We start from the raw sequence: 19,027 nt of genomic DNA on the forward strand, positions 1-19,027 counted from the left end.
AGGCCTTGGCTGAATCGTGCCCAGAGCAAGGGTTTTTAGTCAGGGAAATCTGAGCCAAAGCGTGGGTAACCTTCTAGGATCTGGCTCACGGGGAGCAGGTCTAGTAGAGGGGCGCTGAAACTTCAGATTGGGACTAGACAGGGAAGCTCTGAGGTAACCTTTTGGTGGAAAAAGTGCCCAGTAGGCAGAGGCTGTAGTGGGGCTGGTCTGTCCTGAGTTTAGTGAAGCTCTGAAGGGATAAGGCTGAAGCCAAAAAGACAGCTACACTGAGGGAACGTCCCATTTGTGAACAGCAGAGCCGGAGGAAAGGCAGAGCTGTGTGAAATTAAGATTGGTACCACAGGCAGAGCAAAGTGATTTCACTCTGTTTACTGAGAGGCCTAGCGAAAGGGGCAGAAGCCTGCCTGGTTACTGTTTCTAGCTGGGGGTGCTAGAAGGACAGCAACAGTGTACAGTACAGACTCTATGTAAAGAAAAAAAAGAGTGGTGTGCGTTTATTCTGAGGCTTGGAAATTGGGAAAAAGCCTTGTGAGGTTAGAATATGCCACTAACACGCAGTCAGACGTCAGAAATGGGGGAACTGAGGGACCCACTGGTGGATGAGGGGGCTGAAGAAGGATTGGGCTCAGTGCAGGGAGAAAATATTGGGGAACAGACATCAGAACTCAGGAAAATGCACTTAGCCCAACAATATGAATTGAGAGTGAGGGAAATAGAGGCACAGAGGGAGAGAATGAGAATGGAAATGGAGGAAAGAGAAAGAGAGAAACAAAGACAATTTGAATTGGAGAGAGAAAGAATAAATATAGAGAAAGAACGGATGGCATTTGAACTGAGGAAGTTGGAAGTAATGAATGAAAATAATAACAATAATGTTAATCCAAGTGATGAGGGCAAATTGTCAAAAGCTGACCTGAAGAAATTCCCAGTTTACAGGAAGGGAGATTGCCCTGAAGTTTTCTTTTCTCTTCTGGAAAGAACGTTTATAGATTTCTCAGGGAGTCAGAAAAGATGACCATTGTGAGGTCTTTAATTAGTGGAAGCCTGGCTGAGGTCTATGCCAAGATGCCAGTAGAGATGTTAAAAGATTTTTCAGAGTTTAAGAAACTGGTGTTTGCCCGGCATGGTATCAACGCTGAACAGTTGCGTCAAAAGTTCAGATCACTTACCAAACGGCCAGACCAAACTTTCACACAGTTAGGATCTGATCTGGTGAGGTTTTTGGAAAAATGGCTGTCTCAGGAGGGGATAGAGACATTCCAGCAATTGAAGGATGTTATAGCATTGGAACAATTCTATTCTATCCTACATGGGGAATTAAAATTCCAGGTTAAAGAAAAGAAGCCGAAAATTCTGAAAGAGGCCACGGAAATCGCTGATTTTATATCTCAGATCAGAAAACCACTATATTCTGAGGGAGAAACTGTGAGGAAGACAGGGGAGATTTATAATAGGTTCTCTCAGGGACAAGTAAAGAGTCAGCAGGGAGGAGGTAGCCATGTTGAAGGGAAGCCCTCGGACCATAAACAACAGAGACCTCAGATTTTGGAGGGAAAACCAAAGATAGATGAGAAATACTCAGGAAACAACAGAAAATGTTACTTTTGCCAAGAAAAAGGCCACTTGATCTCCAACTGTGAGAAACTAAAACACAGAAAGGAAAATTTGCCTCAAAATTTGAGCGGGAACAAGCCAAAAGCTGTTTATTGTGTACAGCAGGAGCAAAATTCTTCTCCACTGGGAGAGACTGTTGCCATAGCGACCCCGGCACAACTTGATACAGCAGCTGAGGGGGATGCGGAGTGTATTCCTCTGGCTGATATAAAGTACTGTCTTTTAGTTAGGACGAATTCCCAACTTTTTGAGACTGCTGGAGTTAAAATAGGGATATTTGATCATGATTATTTGGCCCTAAGGGACACCTGTTCCCAGGTGACTCTTTGTCACCCTGATATTATTCCTAAGGAGCATATTATCCCACACGAGAGCCTAAAAGTTAAAGGGATAGAAGGACAAGTAATTTCTCTGCCAGTGGCTGAAGTATTCGTGCGTTATCAAGGCTGGAGGGGCAATTGGCGGATTGGAATTTCATCGGAGTTGCCAGCAGCCGTGCTTGTGGGAATTGACTTGGATGAACATGTCAAGAGGGTGTTAATGCTTACACGTTCACAAGACCCAACAGGGACAGTTCAGGAAGTTACTGAGGAACAGGAGGTGAAAGTAGATGAGGGTAGACACGAAGATGAAGCAGTTAAAATGTTATTACCCAAAGACAGCACATTTTCACAAGAGCAAAAGGAAGATGGCACGCTTAAAAATTGCTTTGGTAAGGTGACAGAAACCCAGTTAACACCAGAAACGCCAGAGAGATTTCACATCAAACAGGGAATATTATACAGGGAGACACTAATGAATATCTCAAAAGGGGGAGATGGGATTAGAAGTCAGATAGTAGTGCCGGTTAAATATCGCCAGATGATATTAGAAAGGGGACACTCTGACATATTTGCTGCACACTTGGGAGTAAATAAAACTAAGCACAGGATCACACAAAATTTTTATTGGCCTGAGATGGGGAAGCAGATTAAGGAGTTCTGCAGACAATGCGATGTTTGTCAAAGGCAGGGGAATAACCGTGACAGAACCAAAGCTAAGTTATGCCCATTACCCGTGATATCATCGCCATTTAAATGCATAGGGGTGGACATTGTGGGGCCATTGCCTAAGGCCACAAAGAGAGGGAACAGATTCATCCTTACCATTGTGGACCATGCCACGAGGTACCCAGAAGCCATTCCCCTAAGTAACATAGAAACTAACACAGTGGCTGATGCCTTGGTAGGGTACATGTCTAGGATGGGATTCGCTTCGGAAATAATAACAGATTTGGGAACATCTTTTACTTCTAAGCTCATGAAACGATTATGGCAAATTTGTGGAATCAAACACAAAGAAACCACCGCGTATCATCCTGAGAGTAATGGGTTAATGGAAAAGTTTAATGGGACCCTAATGAGAATGATCAGGGCTTACCTGGCAGAAAACCCAAACAACTGGGATCAGAAATTGTAGTCATTGTTGTTCGCGTATAGATCAGTGCCACAAGCCAGAACAGGGTTCAGTCCTTTTGAAATTTGTTTGGAAGGAAAGTGAAGGGACCACTGGAGCTGATTAAACAGAATTGGGAACAGATCATAGAGGATGATCCCCAAGATGTAGTTACCTACATAGACACGCTAATGAATGATCTGAAGAGAAATTTAGAGTTAGCGTCAGAAAATTTGCAAGCACAAAAAGCTAGACAGAAAGCCTGGTACGATAAAAAGTCACGAGAAAGGCACTTTGGACCGGGAGATGAGGTGTTGTGGTTAAAACCCTTCAAAGGGAACAAGTTACAGTTAAATTGGGCAGGACCATACAGGGTCATCTCAAAAATGAATGACCTGAATTACATTATCGAGGATGAGGAACACCAAGTCAGGAAAGTAGTGCATGTTAACGCTCTGAAACCTTACTTCAGGGGGGAACAGAGAGTCTTATTTGCCATGAAAGCAGCTGATAGTGAGGAAGCTGACTTGCCTTTCTGGGAGGGTAGAGGTGAAGTGAAATACAACTCAGAGGAGGTGAAGATCAGTCCGGCACTCACCCAAGATCAGCAGCAAGAACTGAAATTGCTGATCAATAAATATTATAAGGTCTTTTCAAATAAGCCTGGGATAGCTAAGGGAGTGATGCATAGGATCCATACAGGGAATGCACCCCCGCAGGCAGTATCCCCATACAGAGTTACAGGACCCTATAAGGACAAGGTGCGTAAGGAGTTGGATGAGATGCTCAGGGAGAATATCATAGTTCCATCTTCTAGCCCTTGGTCCTCTCCTATAGTACTTGTGGATGAACCAGATGGGAGTGTCAGGTTTTGCGTTGACTACAGGAAGTTAAACTTAGTGACCACACCTGATGCCTACCCCATGCCCAGATTAGACAACCTGATTGAGACCATAGGGGGTTGTCGGTACATATCATCATTAGATCTGGTAAAGGGATTTTGGCAGGTGAGGATTGATCCAAGAGATCAAGAGAAGACCGCTTTTTGCAGCCCTTTCGGTTTGTTTGAATTTCGTGTCCTCAGTTTCGGCCTCAGGAATTCACCAGCTACCTTCCAAAGGCTGATGGACCGTACTTTAGAAGGTCTCAGTGACTTCACCGTAGCCTACATCGATGATATAGGGGTCTTCAGTAACACCTGGGAAGATCACCTGAACCACCTAGAAGTAGTGCTGCAGAGGTTAAGTGCAGTAGGGCTAACAGTGAAAGCAAGCAAGTGTCAGTTGGGTAGCCCAGAGATCAAATATTTGGGTCATATGGTAGGGGGAGGAGTGATCAAACCCCTAGAAGCCAAAATAGAGGCAATACGTGATTGGCCTAGACCCAATACCAAGAAGAAAGTCAGATCATTTCTTGGTCTGGTAGGCTACTATAGAAAATTTATCCCTAGGTTCAGCGAGATGGCAGCGCCGCTAACCGAGCTGACGAGGAAGAAGACCGATGACCACGTCCCGTGGACCAGCGACTGTGAGGAGGCGTTCCAGAAGTTGAAGGAGGCGCTAATCCACCACCCAGTGCTGCGTGCTCCAGACTTCGACCGGGAGTTCATCGTGTACACAGATGTGTCCAACACCGGGGTAGGAGCTGTCCTGTGCCAAGCCGATGACAACGGAGACCAGCATCCAGTGTCCTACCTTAGTAAAAAGCTCCAGAAAGGAGAGAGACACTTAGCTACCGTGGAGAAGGAGTGTCTTGCCATCGTTTTTGCAGTCCAGAAGTTATCGCCTTACATCTGGGGGAGACATTTTGTTCTTTGCACGGACCACTCCCCACTACAGTGGTTAAAGACAATGAAAACTCACAATAGCAAACTGATGAGGTGGGCTATGATGTTACAGGACTTCGACTTCGAGGTTAAGGTTGTCAAAGGGACGATGAACTGTGTGGCTGACGCCTTATCCCGAAGACCAGAAGAATGAAGACGACCAGATGGACTATGGACTATAGTGGCCCATACGGGTTCAATGTTTATGCATACATGTTGATTAAAATGGTGTTATGTATATGAATAAAGATGAACAATGGAGATGTAAGTATAATTGTTTTGATGCATGAAATAATTTAAGTATATGTTGCATAGTGTTGGTAAGTTTGTGAATAATGCAATGTTATAAAGTTATAATGTGTTGATTTTGCTCCTGGTTGTTTTTGGGAGAAAAGCAATCTAGCTTTCCCCTGCAAAAACAACTTATAAAGGGGGGAGGTGTTACAGTCAGCTCTGATGTCACCTGTCCTTCAAGGGTTTGGAGGGAAAGTTATCATCCAATAGTGGTCGGGAGGCGGGACATCAGGGGGAGGAGCTGCGTTGTATATATAGAAAGTGGATGGTTTAGGTGAGGAGGGAGAAGGATTTGGGTTCTGTGTGAACACGTGTGGAGAGTCTGTATAAGCTTGAGCCTTTCTTTACCTGATTACATGATATTTGTGTTTTACCAATCCATGTGTACCAATCAATAAACATTTAGTTCTTTTATTTTTAAATCCATTCCAGTCTGTGTGACTCAATTCAGGGAATGGTTGGTGGCAGACTACCGGAAGTGTAGAAGTGTGGTGACGTAGCGACCTTCCTTTGTGAGGTGGAAGGAGGTCGTTACATATAAGATGGCCTCTGAGGCTCTTTCAAACTTTACGATTCCATCCTTTTATAGGAATCACCTCCAGGGGGTGGCCAGAAGCTGGTGGGGTCTGCCTGGTCGCAGGTGAGGGGTGCCCAGCTTCCCCCTCCCATCAACACTCTCCCTCTCTCCCCCCTCCCAGGGCCCAGCCGAAGCACCCCTGCACCGGGAGATCAGTGAAAGCGAGGTCCTTCCTGTGCCCGGGTGCTGGTGGTGGGCAGATGGTCTGACCAGAGAGCAGGTGAGGCTCTTCGGTGGTCCAATTCAGCCAAGGATTGGTGTCCGTCACAGCACAGAAGCAGGAAAGAAGATACCAGGTGGAAGAAAGCAGAGGCCAATCGAGGAGCGTCCCCCATGAAATATGGCAAGAGGAATTGCAAAATTGGTGAGCCTGAGACAAATCTGTAGAGGGGAGCAAGACGTACCCGTTCCCCCGTCTGGAAGGAGTTGCAGCTGGAAGAGGGAGTGCAAAATTGGAACTTGTTTCCAGACCAGAAGAGGGGAAGCCGGTTGGCTCAAGCCAAGTCTGTAGCCGATGGACAAAAGTGTCCACATGGGAAAGGAAGCATTCCCTCCTGCATGGCAACAGATGGGATTGGCCCAGGAGATCGGACTCTGACCCCTGCTTGCCCAGAAGGGAGTTCTCTGCCTATAAGAGGGATGGCCAGGAAAGAGAGTGTGGGCTTTGATCGGCGCTGCAATGTTGCTCCCATTGCTCTGACCGAGAGACGGATCAACTATCTGGGAAGAGTGTTTTCTGTGGGAGGGAGTGTGGACAGAAGGGAAGGGGCCTCTGGGTGCCTTTGTTGTTTGCTGTCTTCTGAAGGAAAGCAATAAATGTCACATGAAGAGTGCTTTAATCCCAAACGTTTTGTGTCTCATCTTCTTGCCAGTCGTCTGGCTGGGCTCTCTCTCTATCTCTCTATCTCTTTCCTCTCCTGGTCCTTCTCCTCAGGATACAAAAGAAGAGAAATCACACACACACGGTATGACAGTGAATCCAAAAGCGTTAAGTTGTAAGTAACGGATCAAGAAGTCCCTTTGCACAACCCAAAATGATGTCCCATAGATGCCACTGGAGCTCTAGTGGTGAGCCTTCAGCCTCTGGGCCGAATCTGGCCCTCCAGGACTTCCTTGGAGAACCCTGCCTCCTTCCACAAGATATCCTCACCTCCCAGTTTCCATCAGAGCTTTTTGCCCAGTGGTGTCATGGTGCTGGCACTCACAGGTTCAAAGCCCTGGAGCAGCAGCAGGGACCCTGCCATCATCTGCCACCTCCCTCCGGTTTTCCTCTTCTCTATGAGCTGAGCTGCAAACCTCAGTTCAGCTGAGAGAGGAAGGGATTTCCCCCCCAAAAAACAGTTTATCTCTGCAAGCTACTATCTCTGGCAAAGCACTGACATGTGCAATCAAGAGCCATTAGCTTTACAAAATGCAGACCAATCCAATGTGGAATGATATCATAGGGAGCATCAGGATAATCTGGGCCACATGCCACCAGAAAGGGGCTTTTATAAAAGGGTGGAGAGTGGGGGGGGGAGAGAAGAAGAAGAGAGAAACAAATGTTTAAGAGGTCTGGGACCCTTTGTTGATCACACGTGGGCTGGTGGCTGCTTTGGCCATAAAAGGGGATGGATTCCGATTCTCAGAATAATGTCCCAGGGAGAATTCTGAAAGTTTCAGTCCCAGGAACAAAACAAACCAAACCTATCCCCCCCCATCAAAAATAACCCCAAACCCAACATATCATTCTGGGGTTTGTAGTACTTCTGCCTCAAAAAATAAATAAATAGATAAATAAAAAGCGGTAATCTATCTCTGTGATTTCCTTCAAGAGATATTTAGCCTTCCCTCTCTGTGTGATTCCTCCAGATATATTCTCTGAGTATTCTTTTCTTTTGCCCCAATGTCACATGAATGGGAATCGGGGTCTGTTTGGAAACCTTTTCTTGGAGCGTGCAAGTCAAACGGGTCCCTGGAGACTATGGGGTGTGTGTGTTTTCTGCTCACCCTTCGCTTCTACCTGGCTCTTTCCTGGGGCCCGATGGTGCCTTGGTTCCTTCCTGCCCTATTTCTCTCTCCTGTGCGCCTTCTTCCTCCACAAAGGGCCCTTTTCCCCCAGAGGGAGATGGCCCGAGCCCTTGCAACCTGAGGGCTCTCTCACTCTCTCTCTCTCTCTCTCTCTCTCTCTCCACACTTGCATCCATGCCATCCAGATTTTGGTTTAACCAGGTTAGAAACGTTCTTCAAAGCTAAATTAAATTATTTGGAATCTGGAAGACAAACCACCTTCTTTGTTTTTCTCTCAAATGCTATATTTTTGACCTTTTCTTCTGAAATACTAAAGTCTGTGGTTAATAAACTTTTTCTAAAGTTATTGCAAATCAACTCCCTGTTTTTTGACTCTGTACTTAGTTTAGCTCATGGAGGATAATGGGTCAGAACACAGGATGATCTCTAAAAATTTTCGGCTCTTTCCCTCCCATGGATGGCAATGAATTGGCACCCTGTTGAGGAACCAGAGAAAACCCCAGGATCCTGACCCTGGGAGAGGTTGGGGAGAGCGGGAGAAACCCCCTCCTGAACGAAGGCTTTCCCCCCAGGTCTCCTGGTGAGCCTCCCTCCCGAGGGGCTTGGCGGCTGCCACCTAGGCCAGGGCCTGAGCCTGCAAACAAGGGTCAGGCTGGCCCCGATCCTGCAGCTGCCAGGGCGGTAGTGATCAGATCCTGACAGCCAGTGATTCTATCGACCGATGACCATGTTCAAGCTTCCCACAGGAGTACTTGCAAGATCAAAATAGAATGGCTTAACTGGAAAGTCCCTCCAGTATACCCAACTGAAGAGAAAGGGAACTTCAAAAAGTCAAGAGGCACAAAAGACCAGCGGCTTCTTGATAAAAGGATCCTGAAGAACGCAACAAGAAAAAAAAAAACACATTTTAACATGGCCGTGGAGCTCAGCCTGTGCCTCCATTACTGACTTTTTACTTATTTGAGGTGGCATAAAAACAATACCATTTCTTATTAACCTGGACTGGTTCTTTTCCCTCACAAAAGCCAGAAGTACAAGCTTTTCTCTCTCTTTTCAGTGGCTTTCCTTCTAACTCAGTAGCGCTTCTCCAATCAACTCTCCTCAGCGACTTCCAACCTCACAACAACCCGGTTCACAGTATTTTTCCCTTCTCTGAGCCATTTCTGTCTCCAGACTTTTGCTTAGCTTTTGCTTAGCTTTTCTGATCCCGTCAGATCTATTTTGACCTAGGCTTCCACTCTATCTGCCATTGCCCTTTACCCTCAGAGCTCCGGATTTTGAACTAGCCACTAGGGCTTGTAAATCCTGAGGTAAAAAAAAAAAAAGATTTCTCCTCAGTAGGCATTTCCCTTCTCTTCGGATTCCCCAGATCTGGGTCCAGAAGCCCCAAAACTAAGTCTTCACCAAGACTCAAATGGGGAACCACTTCTTACCACAGATCCTAACCCCTTCCAGTGACCGTTTCCCCGAAAATAAGACCTAACCTGAAAATAAGCCCTAGTAGGATTTTTCAGGAGGCTTGTCATAGAAACCCTACCCCAAAAATAAGCCCCAGTTAAGTGAAACCCCCTCTCCACCATTGTTTCCCCAAAAATAAGACCTAACCTGAAAATAAACCCTAGCGGAGGAGGAGAAAGAGGAAGAGGAAAAGGGGGAAGCTGCTCCGAGGGCTGACGGGCACCTCCCGGAGAAGTCTCCCGAGCGCCATGAAAAAGAGGAGGAAGTGCCCAAGGGCACAGCTGTGTCTCCTCTCCCACCTCCTTCATCAGCGTCTGAGAGGGGAGTCCCCATGGACCACCCCCAGCCCGACGACAAGGAGACGGGAGAGGTGACGGCGGCAACAGCAGTCTGCGAAGCCAGAAACGAAGCACCCTCGGAGGACAGCCACCGGGCCATGGACGACCACAAGGGGGCACAGACTCAGTTCTAGGCCAGACCCCTTCCCAAGAAGACCGCCCCTTTGCCCGAAGGGCAGACTGGAAGAGGGGACCCTATGGGATATGGGGTGGGGGAGGCCAGGCGAGACGCAGAGGAGTGCCTCGGCTGGCCCAGGAGCGTGGCCATCACCGGGAGGGCCGTAGCTTTCTCTCTTGGAGGTGGGGAGGCAGAAGCCTAGAAATAATATTTCCTGCTGTGAGGGTCTTCTTCTGGCGGGGTCTCGGGAGCCGGACGACCCTTCCAAGCTTCCGTAGCCCCCGACTAGGTTGCTTCCCTGCTCCCCTTCTTGGCACTTTGCTTCATTCTCTCTGCCTTTCACGGTGGCATCGGTTGGGTCACTTGTGTCTCTGCATCTGGGTTCCCCTTCCCACCCCTTTCGACTGAAAAAGATATTTAACCTTGGATACCCAGAGACACGGGTCTTCCCCTGTCTTTATGCCAAGCTGGCCTTGTCTCCTAACCTAGTTGTGGCTTGAATCCACACCTGCGGATGCCTCCTTTCTTCTCTCTCCGCCTGACTGAGCCTGCCTGGTTTTTACCCCCCCCCTTTCCCCCTATGCCATGGCTCTTTTTCTCCTGCCCCAACGTTAACTATTACAGGTAGGTCATTGGTTCTCAGCCTTTGGTCCCCAGACATTCTTGGACTACAACTCCCAGAAGCCTCCACCTCTAACTGTGCTTGCCAAGATTTCTGGGAGTTGTAGTCCAAGAACCTCCAGGGACCCAAGGTTGGGAAGCACCCGGGTGGGTGACTCTCTTTTCTCCTTGGTCTCGGCCTGCCCTTCCCAGGGCCAACGGGAAGTGACTTGATCTGAAATTCCCAAGTTGATGCTTCGGGAAACATGACGGAAAAGCATTCTTTTCCTGCCCTTTCCAAAACGCTGGAGTTCTAGGAGCTTCTACGGAGAGATCTAGCTGTCTTGGCTTAAACGTCAAGGCAAAGGGAGGGCAGAAAAGATGCATGTGGTCGGTGTTCCTGTGAAGAACCATTTTCAAGCAGGGAGCTATGAATGCACCAGGATGAAGGCAAAGCTACTAGATGTGTTTTCTCCTTTGACTGTTTTTTTTGGGGGGCGGGTGTTGAAGGCTGGCCATTCTGGGGTTAACAAATAAGCATTTTATTATTATTGTATCTCACTTCATGCACCGCTTTTATTCCCATTGCTTCTTCCACAACGCAGCAATTGTATTTAGTTTCAATACAACTTAATTATTGTAACGTCTTGCACATGAATACTTGTGTAACTTTATGTATCTGAATGTATCTGTATCCGAATGGGTCTGTATTAGAAACTGCTTTTACTGTAGACTGACCCTGACTTAGATCTCTTCTGACTCTTGCCACAATCACACCAGGGTGCTAACTTTACAGACACATCCTTGCATATCAAAACACATAGTGCTTTACAGACACATCCTTGCATATCAAAACACATAGTGCTTTACAAACACACCCTTGTATATCAAAACACATAGTGCCTCAATGGCCTTCCATCTGTTGGCTGAGAGATATCGCCCCAAGGAACAGAACATAATACTTTCACTTCCCAAAACAACAGGCCTGCTCAGAGGGCAATTAAGGAGATAATTGGCACCCTTGGTATGCGTAGGGAGGAAGCTAAGGCACTTCCATCTTGACACCAAGGGAAAAGCTGTTACTTGAAGGCCACCATATACAGTGCAACAATAAACAAAACGACATAGATAACGAATATCTGGGTACTGTCAATTCAGACACATAGTCGCCATTTGAGTAATTCATAACCTTAAGGCCAAGGGGGCATGCGTATCATATGCACATTCAGGTATAGCCAATAAGTCAGACCCACAGAACATTTAGGGCCAATGGGCATAGAGATCCAAAGTTTCGGGTTCAGGATACCAATCAGAATCTAACTGTTTATGGCCCTTTGTGTGTATCCCTATAAAACATCTATGACCCCGTGCTTCGGGGCTCTTCTCTGCTTTTAAGAGATTGGGCCCTAGCTGTGTAATTTAATAAATAATTGGCATTCTATACAGCTGGTCATCTCGTGTCTTAGTCTGCTGCCTCTGCCGGAGAATTGCCTCGATTTTCGGGGTTAACATTTGGTGCCGTGACTCGGATACTCCGGTGAGTTAACTACTCCTCAATGTGAGGCACAGACACTGGGTCCCGGACCTTTGACGCCCGCCACTCGCCCTCCACGGTGAGCTCCCAGAAAAGGTGCTCTTCATGAACCATAAGATATGGGAGACTCCTGAAAGACGGTAATCCCATGAGGCCTGGGAAAGCGCGTTTGATAGCCACCCTTCACTGCCAAGACGCCCCACCTGCTTGCCGAGGCTCCGGCCCGTGACGCTTGAAAGGTGAACGCAAGTGGACAGTGAACAGGGCTTGTGAGTGATACGAACGGAGGAACGTGTGACAGCTCATCGAGGCTTGAGAGTGGACAGTGATTGCCCCAGGCGCTCTAGAAGGGAGACCCGGCCGGGCAATAAGATTCTTGCTAGACACGAGTCACCAATATGGGTGGTTCCTGCGCTGGTAAGGCACAGCAAACTCGGGGGACGCCCCTACGCTGTGTACTAAATAATTGGAGGGGACTCGTGGGAAGAAGGTCCGGGCTCAAAAAGAGATGCATTATAAAATTGTGCACCGAAGTATGGCCATCACAATTGCCCATGAGCCCGCCCTGGCCAGAAACTGAGAGTTTTTCTCCAGAAGCCCTTAAGGCGCTGACCAAGTGGGCTGAGGAGGAATTGCAAAAAGGAGAAAAGGATAATGTCCAATACGCCTCCTGTTTCTTGAACATTGCGACAAACCCAAATGCATTTGAGGGAGCGGCGGGATTGGTCCCATCCACCGACCCAAAAGACCCCTACGGGTCCGGCACTTATGTTGCCCCTCCTCCTTCTCCAGAGTTGCCCTTGCCACCAGGAATTTTTGTTTGAACGAGACGAACGGTACAAGGCACTTTTGGCTGAAGTCCGAGAGATCAAGACCGGCCAAGACGCAACAGGTCAGTCGGCGCCGAAGAAGGTGTTTCAAGACGACGGTGGTGAGTATATTCCGCCTCCGGTGTATCCCTCTGCCCCTCCCCTCCCAGATGACGGTCAGGCCGGTCGGCCTGCCGCCTGGGGTGTTGCCATGAGGCAACCCTCAGGTGACATCCCAATCCAAGAGCCTGAACATGCCCAAGTTCCAAGCTCGGCCCACGCGCCTGAACCCACCAGTCAAGGGACACCTGCACAACCCTCGGGATCAGGCGCACCTTCCCAAATCCTTTTGGCTCCCCCAGGAACCCCCTCTGGGGGGGAGTATTCTTGGTTCCCCCGGCCCCACTACAGACACAGCAGGGAGTTCCCCAGGTACAAGTGGTCATTAACTAACAACCTACGCCGATACGTGACTTTACCCACACGCCTCCTCACAAGTCCCCTCCCCTCTGTCCGGATTCAAGTGGGGCAGAGGGGGGAGATGAGGAAGATCCAGAATTAGTACAACCCGGCGTTCTTAGACGTCGGAAGGGGCCACGGCAACCCGATCCTCTCAGCTCCCCAGCCCTTACCAGGGCAAAGGCGGGGCAAGCTGACAGCAGTACGAACCAACCAGATGGAATTTTTCCCCTTAGAGAACAAATAGTAGTACAGCCTGATGGGGCGGTACAGCGGGCGTATGTATACGTCCCATTCTCCACTTCTGATCTTTTCAATTGGAAGACCAATTATCCCAAGTATTCTGAGGACCCTGAAAGGCTCACGGAATTGATTCGAGGCATTATGCTGTCTCATAACCCTACTTGGGGAGACGCTACCCTCCTTCTGAATATGCTTTTAACGGAGGCTGAACGTAAATTAGTTTGGGATGCGGCGCGTAAATACGCCACAGACCGATGGAAGGATGATGCAAATCAGGCGTACCTGGCCCCCACGGCCCTAGTGCCGGACACTCGCCCGGCGTGGGACCACGGGCAAACAGAAATAGAAATGAGAAGCCTTCAGCGATTCCGTGAGTGCATTTTAGAAGGCCTCAAAAAGGGGTTTCCGAAACAGATAGCCAATCACAAAGTACATGCAATTTTTCAAAGAAAGGATGAAAACCCAGCCGACTACTTGGACAGGCTGGTAAAAGCCTTCCGTCAGTACACTGACTTAGACCCGGAAGGGGAAAACTCTAGGGCCTTTGTAAACTCTGTCTACATTAACAATGTGGCAGAAGACATCAAAAGAAAGCTCAATAAAGTAGATGGGGCTCTCTCTGTCCCCCTAGTGGAGGTGGCCTTCAAAGTCTTTAACAACCGAGCTCAGGAAGAGGCCAAGGAAGCTAAGGAAACCCAAAAGATGTTGGTCGCAATGGCACAAGGGGGCATGGCTCCCAGACGGGGTTCAGGATACTGGCCGCCGCGCCGCGGGATGCCTGGCCGCGGCCGTGGCCGAGGTGCTCAGCGGTTCTCAAACTATCAGAATAACCCGACCAGCCCACCCAACCCCCACCAGGTAGACAGTGGCTGCAGGATCTGTGGGGATCAAAACCACTGGGCCCGATCTTGCCCGCAGAACGTGTACAACCAACCATCCACGGGTTGTCGTATCTGCAGTGACTCAAACCACTGGGCCGACAGCTGCCCTTACCGGGCCCCTCCGCGGGCACCAGTATTTCAGGGACAACCACAATCCAACTCCAATCACCCCACCTATGCCACTCAGGGATCGGGGGCAGTGTACGCCCTAGAGACAGAGGCAGGACAATGACGGGGTCCCGGGGTATTCCGACTCCCGCCCGGGGACCCCATGGTGGACCTACAGGTGGGAAACCAGACTATTCCCTTCCTTGTTGATACTGGAGCTACCCATTCTGTAATCACTGTGCGCCCCCCCGGTATGCAGCCTCAGCCGGGAGGTCCGTCCCGCAATGTGATTGACGCTTCCGGAGGAGTTACGAAGGTCCCCTTTCTCCCAAAAGTGAAAGTCAAAGTGGGAAGTAAGAACTTGGATCATGAATTCTTGTTCATTGAAAAATGTCCGGCTAGCTTGTTGGGAAGAGACCTATTAATGAAGTTAGGGGCTAAGTTGGAATTCTCTCCGGAAGGTTGTCACCTTGCACTGGGCACTACTGAAGCGGCTGCATTCCTTTTAACTTTGAAAAATCCAAAGTCAGATTTGACTACACCTGACTCTCTCTTGAGTCAAGCAATCTCTCAAGTAGTTCCTTGGGTATGGGCGGATGGCACCCCCGGTCGGGCAAAAAGGGCGGAACCAGTTGTGGTGGAACTTAAACCCGGCTACCAGGCGGTTCACGTTCGCCAATATCCCCTCAAACAAGACACAAAAATTGGCTTACAAAAGGTTGTAAAATCACTGTTTGAGGCTGGACTCATTGCCCCGTGCTAATCTGAATGCAACACTCCCATCATGGGGGTACCCAAGAAAGATGGGAAGTATAGACTGGTTCAGGATCTCCGGGCCGTGAATGAAGTCACCCGGGACATCACCCCGGTGGTCCCCAACCCCTACACGTTAGTAACCCTGATCCCGGGAACACATGCCTTTTTCTCCTGTCTTGATCTCAAGGATGCTTTCTTTACAATTCCCTTACACCCCAGCTCATACCCAATTTTCGCCTTCACTTGGGAGGACCCCCCGGGTACCCCAGGAATCCCCTCTGGTCAGTACTCATGGCGGGTGCTCCCGCAAGGGTACAAGAACGCTCCCACATTGTTTGGGGAGGCCCTGTGCAAAATCTTAAGGTTCTGGGTCCCCAAAATCCCCTGTCGCGTGATCCAATACGTTGATGATCTCCTGGTATCCGCGATCAGCCAGAATGAGTGTCTCGGAGCCACGATCGATCTCCTCAACTTTTTGGGGTACAAAGGTTTCAAGGTGTCACAAAACAAAGCACAGATAGCACGGGAGGAGGTCAGTTACTTGGGGTTCTTAATTTCAAAAGGACAGAGAAGATTGACTCAGGATAGAATCAGCACTATATGTGCTGTTCCGCTCCCCACCACACGACGAGTGTGGCGCACCTTTTTGGGCATGGCGGGTTTCTGCAAACTCTGGATTCCCAACTTCTCTGTTTTGGCAAGACCTTTGTTCGATGCGCTAAAGGGGGCAGGGGAGAGGGTGGAGGATACAGCCGTAATGAGGAAAGCCTTTGAAGAGATCAAACAACGCCTCCTTTCTGCTCCGGCTCTCGGGCTACCGGACCCAGAGAAGCCGTTTGAGCTGTTTGTACACAAGCGGCAAGGTATGGCTCTCGGCGTCCTCACTCAACAGGTTGGCAGCTGGCGAAGGCCGGTCGCCTACCTCTCAAAGTTGCTGGACAATCTGACCAAAGGATGGCCGTCATGCCTACGAGCGGTAGCGGCGACTGTCCTCCTGGCTAAGGAGGCTCAGAAGTTCTCTCTAGGAGCCCCAGTCACCATACATGTTCCACATGCGGTGACGACGGTGCTGGAGCAGAAGGGGGGTCTCTGGCTCTCCAATGCGCGCATAAGTAAATATCAAGCGCAGCTGCTCGACAACCCGGATCTCCGGTTAGTCACTAGCTCATGCCTGAATCCGGCCACCCTCCTTCCTACCCCGGCATCGACCTCAGATAATCAAAGCCCCATTTTCCACGATTGCATCCAAACTATTGAAACTGAGTACTCCAGCCGTCGCGATCTCTCGGACACCCCCCTTCCACACCCCCACGTGGAGTTCTTCGTGGATGGGAGTAGCATGGTCTGTAATGGGATACGCATGGCCGGATACGCAGTGGTTACAGACAATGAGGTGGTTGAGGCGCGTCCCCTCCCACCCGGCACTTCAGCCCAAAAGGCCGAACTTATAGCACTCACAAGAGCTCTCGAATTGGCATACAAACGAAAAGTAAATATCTTCACGGGGCTGTTGCCTCGCACTCTCTGGACCTTTTATTCCATGGCTCCCATTCTTTTCTTTGTGTTGTCCTTTGTATGCTTCCCAAGGGGGGACCCTTTTGAGGATAATACGATGATCCGGCTGCACCAGGAGGTGGTCTGCCATGCCTCGCTGCCGGATTGTTGGATTTGCACCTTTTTCCCTCTCCACGGGAGAATTGGTCTCCCTTCATGGCCGGTTCCCTTGGACCTCCATGACTGGTACAACCGCTCTATCAACATTATTGAGGTAGGACCATCCACCATCCCCCCATTCTCTCTCCGGGGCACTCACCAACGGGCACCTATTTGTATTAATCGTACCCTTGGCCACGCTCTCTCTTTGGGATCCTGGGACAATTGTTCCCTCACCTTCTTTTGGGATGGAACCACATGGATGCTCGAGGGTGATCCCGTCCCTTTCCTGGCTCACAACCCCAACAGCACACAGTTTACTCTCTATACCCTTTTCCTTCAATACCCCGACTCATTTCGGGGTCCTAAACCCCTCATTGTAGACACCCTTACCCTTCTCCAGGCCCAGAAACCCCTTCGACTGGAATCGGGCCTCTGGTGGTTTTGCGGCCTCTGCGTCTTTAAGGTTCTCCCTGTGGGGTGGGAAGGCATTTGTACTATAGGTTTTCTCTGGCCCGGCGGGATGCATCCCCGGGAGGTCTCTGCCATCCGATATTCTTCCAGATCCACTCATAGGTCTCTTCATTCCCTATCCAAACCCTGGAAGTGGTCCATAGGCACGCTCCTTGGGCGTGCCTTCCTCCCATCTCTTGGGGTAGCTCAAAATTATAAAGATATCCACATGTTAGCTGATTTTGTTTATAACACTTCTGTTGCCCTGGACACCCTGGAAAATGTCACGTCTGACATCCAAACCCGGACGACCCTTCCAAGCTTCCATAGCCCCCGACTAGGTTGCTTCCCTGCTCCCCTTCTTGGCACTTTGCTTCATTCTCTCTGCCTTTCACGGTGGCATCGGTTGGGTCACTTGTGTCTCTGCATCTGGGTTCCCCTTCCCACCCCTTTCGACTGAAAAAGATATTTAACCTTGGATACCCAGAGACACGGGTCTTCCCCTGTCTTTATGCCAAGCTGGCCTTGTCTCCTAACCTAGTTGTGGCTTGAATCCACACCTGCGGCTGCCTCCTTTCTTCTCTCTCCGCCTGACTGAGCCTGCCTGGTTTTTACCCCCCCCCCTTTCTCCCTATGCCATGGCTCCTTTTCTCCTGCCCCAACGTTAACTATTACAGGTAGGTCATTGGTTCTCAGCCTTTGGTCCCCAGACATTCTTGGACTACAACTCCCAGAAGCCTCCACCACTAACTGTGCTGGCCAGGATTTCTGGGAGTTGTAGTCCAAGAACCTCCAGGGACCCAAGGTTGGGAAGCACCCGGGTGGGTGACTCTCTTCTCTCCTTGGTCTCGGCCTGCCCTTCCCGGGGCCAACGGGAAGTGACTTGATCCCAAGTTGATGCTTCGGGAAACGTGACGGAAAAGCATTCTTTTCCTGCCCTTTCCAAAACGCTGGAGTTCTAGGAGCTTCTACGGAGAGATCTAGCCGTCTTGGCTTAAACGTCAAGGCAGAAAAGATGCATGTGGTCGGTGTTCCTGTGAAGAACCATTTTCAAGCAGGGAGCTATGAATGCACCAGGATGAAGGCAAAGCTACTAGACGTGTTTTCTCCTTTGACTGTTTTTTTTGGGAGGGGGTGTCTTAAGAGGACTGGAAGGGCTGCAGCTGATTTGCAGGGTGTGAGTGTCCCAGAAATAAGAGGCCACCAGATCCCCTTGTAGATTCAGCTGCCTGTGATTTCCGAGTGTTCTTCCCTGTGGCTTTTCCATGAAAATTCATCCCATGTAGGTTTCTACTTTTCTCTCTCTGAAGGTCCTCACTTTGGAGTCCTTCTTCCACGCAGCTCCTGGATGGTGTAAGAGGGATCTGTGTGGTTGTTTGGTATTGAACACAGAAGATGGAGCACGTTGGGTTGCTTTTTCCTGTGCTGACTGTGGGGCAGGAGTGGTTTATCTGGGCAGAGGGAAGCAGGAAACAGGAATCTTCCCCGGCCTTTCTGAACCTTTAGAAACCCCTGGCTGACGGTGGTTCCTGGATGTTTGGTCCTTCAGGAGTCTCTTGGACTTCCATCCCCAGAAATGCGAGGAGCAAAAGCCACCGCCAGCCACCAAAGATTCAGAAGTCCAGGGTTTGAGAGCAGTGGTTTGAGAACATGCTATTTTGGAGAGGATTTTGAGCACACATACAGAAACCTTTATTGGCATTACAGGGTACAGGGAGTACACAGGATAGTTACATTCCAATACCGGGTGGGGGGAAGGGTGAGGTTGGGATTGTAGTAGGCTAGGTTCAAAGAGATTTATAGAGGGTTTAGGGGAGGAGGAGGGGGGGAGGGGAGGTCTTCATAACAGTTAGGAGAAAGTCA

General features: G+C 49.4%; 1 protein-coding gene across 1 annotated transcript; it reads left to right on the plus strand.

The window, feature by feature from the left end:
- Positions 1-4,172: 4,172 nt before the first annotated feature.
- Positions 4,173-18,572, plus strand: LOC144585178 (uncharacterized). The gene is given in 6 exon segments (XM_078382859.1): positions 4,173-4,274; positions 5,866-5,964; positions 12,595-12,733; positions 13,945-14,171; positions 14,562-14,655; positions 14,881-18,572. Coding segments are annotated over 6 exon segments (3,405 nt in total). The 3' UTR covers positions 17,625-18,572.
- The last annotated feature ends 455 nt before the right edge of the window (positions 18,573-19,027 follow it).

The sequence above is a fragment of the Pogona vitticeps genome, chromosome ZW-PAR (genome assembly GCF_051106095.1).
Source record: "Pogona vitticeps strain Pit_001003342236 chromosome ZW-PAR, PviZW2.1, whole genome shotgun sequence".
Classification (NCBI taxonomy): Eukaryota; Metazoa; Chordata; class Lepidosauria; order Squamata; family Agamidae; genus Pogona; species Pogona vitticeps.